This window comes from Buceros rhinoceros, unplaced genomic scaffold (genome assembly GCF_000710305.1).
Source record: "Buceros rhinoceros silvestris isolate BGI_N320 unplaced genomic scaffold, ASM71030v1 scaffold27176, whole genome shotgun sequence".
Classification (NCBI taxonomy): Eukaryota; Metazoa; Chordata; class Aves; order Bucerotiformes; family Bucerotidae; genus Buceros; species Buceros rhinoceros.
In genome coordinates, this window is record NW_010417341.1 from 3854 (window position 1) to 4678 (window position 825).

The window sequence follows — 825 nt, forward strand, 5'->3', positions numbered from 1 at the left end:
AGCAGGCCCGCTGCACCTCGCGGTGTCCGGCTGAAAGCTGGGAGTGTCTGTGGGAGAGGGGACACTTTCCTGCCCTTAGGGACACTTCTGGGCCGGGAGCTGAGGCCGGGAGGACCTTTGGGCTGCTGCATTCTGCCAGCACCCAGTACCTTGTCTTCGTCCCGGATTGTGTAGAGACTGTGCTTGTAGACCCTTTTCTTCGTGCCCGCTCGGCTCAGGGTGGTTTCGGCGAGGTCTGCCAGGTACTGGATATTGCTGTCAGCTTTCTCCAGGTCATCGTAGATGTCACAGCTCAGCGGGACCAAGATGTGGAGCTTCCAGGTCTCCCTGCATAGCAGCACGTTGGGGTTGGCTCTGCTGAACTCCTCCATCGACTTTTTCACCCCTGGGGGAAGAGAGCACGGGGCAGAGGTGCCTGGAGGGAGTGCGGCTGCTTTCCGCCTTGCTCCCCATTTCCCTGCTGACACTGAGAAGGTGGGAGGGTTGTTACTGGGAGCTATTTCTATCTGCAGGCACGATGATGCGAGGAAAGCGCTACCTACGTGGCAGGACTATTTTTAGGTACCCAATGTAATAAGACCAGGCAAGGCCGTGAGCGACGTTCTGCTTGGAACTCTCCGACATCTCAGACACTTCCACCGCCGAGGGCTTCTGCAGAGGGAAGGGAAGACAGGCCAGCGGTGAGGAAAGAGCTACCTGGGCTCTGCTGCAGCGGTTGGTTCTCTACAGGACCGGAGAACAAAGGGATCCGGGGGGAGAGCTGCCCCCTCCCACCACCTCGGCAGGGCCGAGCCCCATGACAGTACCCGCAGCCCCGCCGCGGAG

At 60.1% G+C, this 825-nt stretch overlaps 1 protein-coding gene across 1 annotated transcript in view; it reads right to left on the reverse strand.

Moving 5' to 3' along the window:
- Positions 1 to 825, reverse strand: part of TMEM173 (transmembrane protein 173) — a gene marked incomplete at both ends in the record, with an annotated part of 5312 nt that overhangs the window by 3810 nt on the left and 677 nt on the right. The window contains 2 exons of the mRNA XM_010138183.1: positions 150 to 385; positions 543 to 651. Of these exons, the coding sequence (XP_010136485.1) occupies positions 150 to 385; positions 543 to 651 (345 nt within the window). The remainder of the gene's footprint in view (positions 1 to 149; positions 386 to 542; positions 652 to 825) is intronic.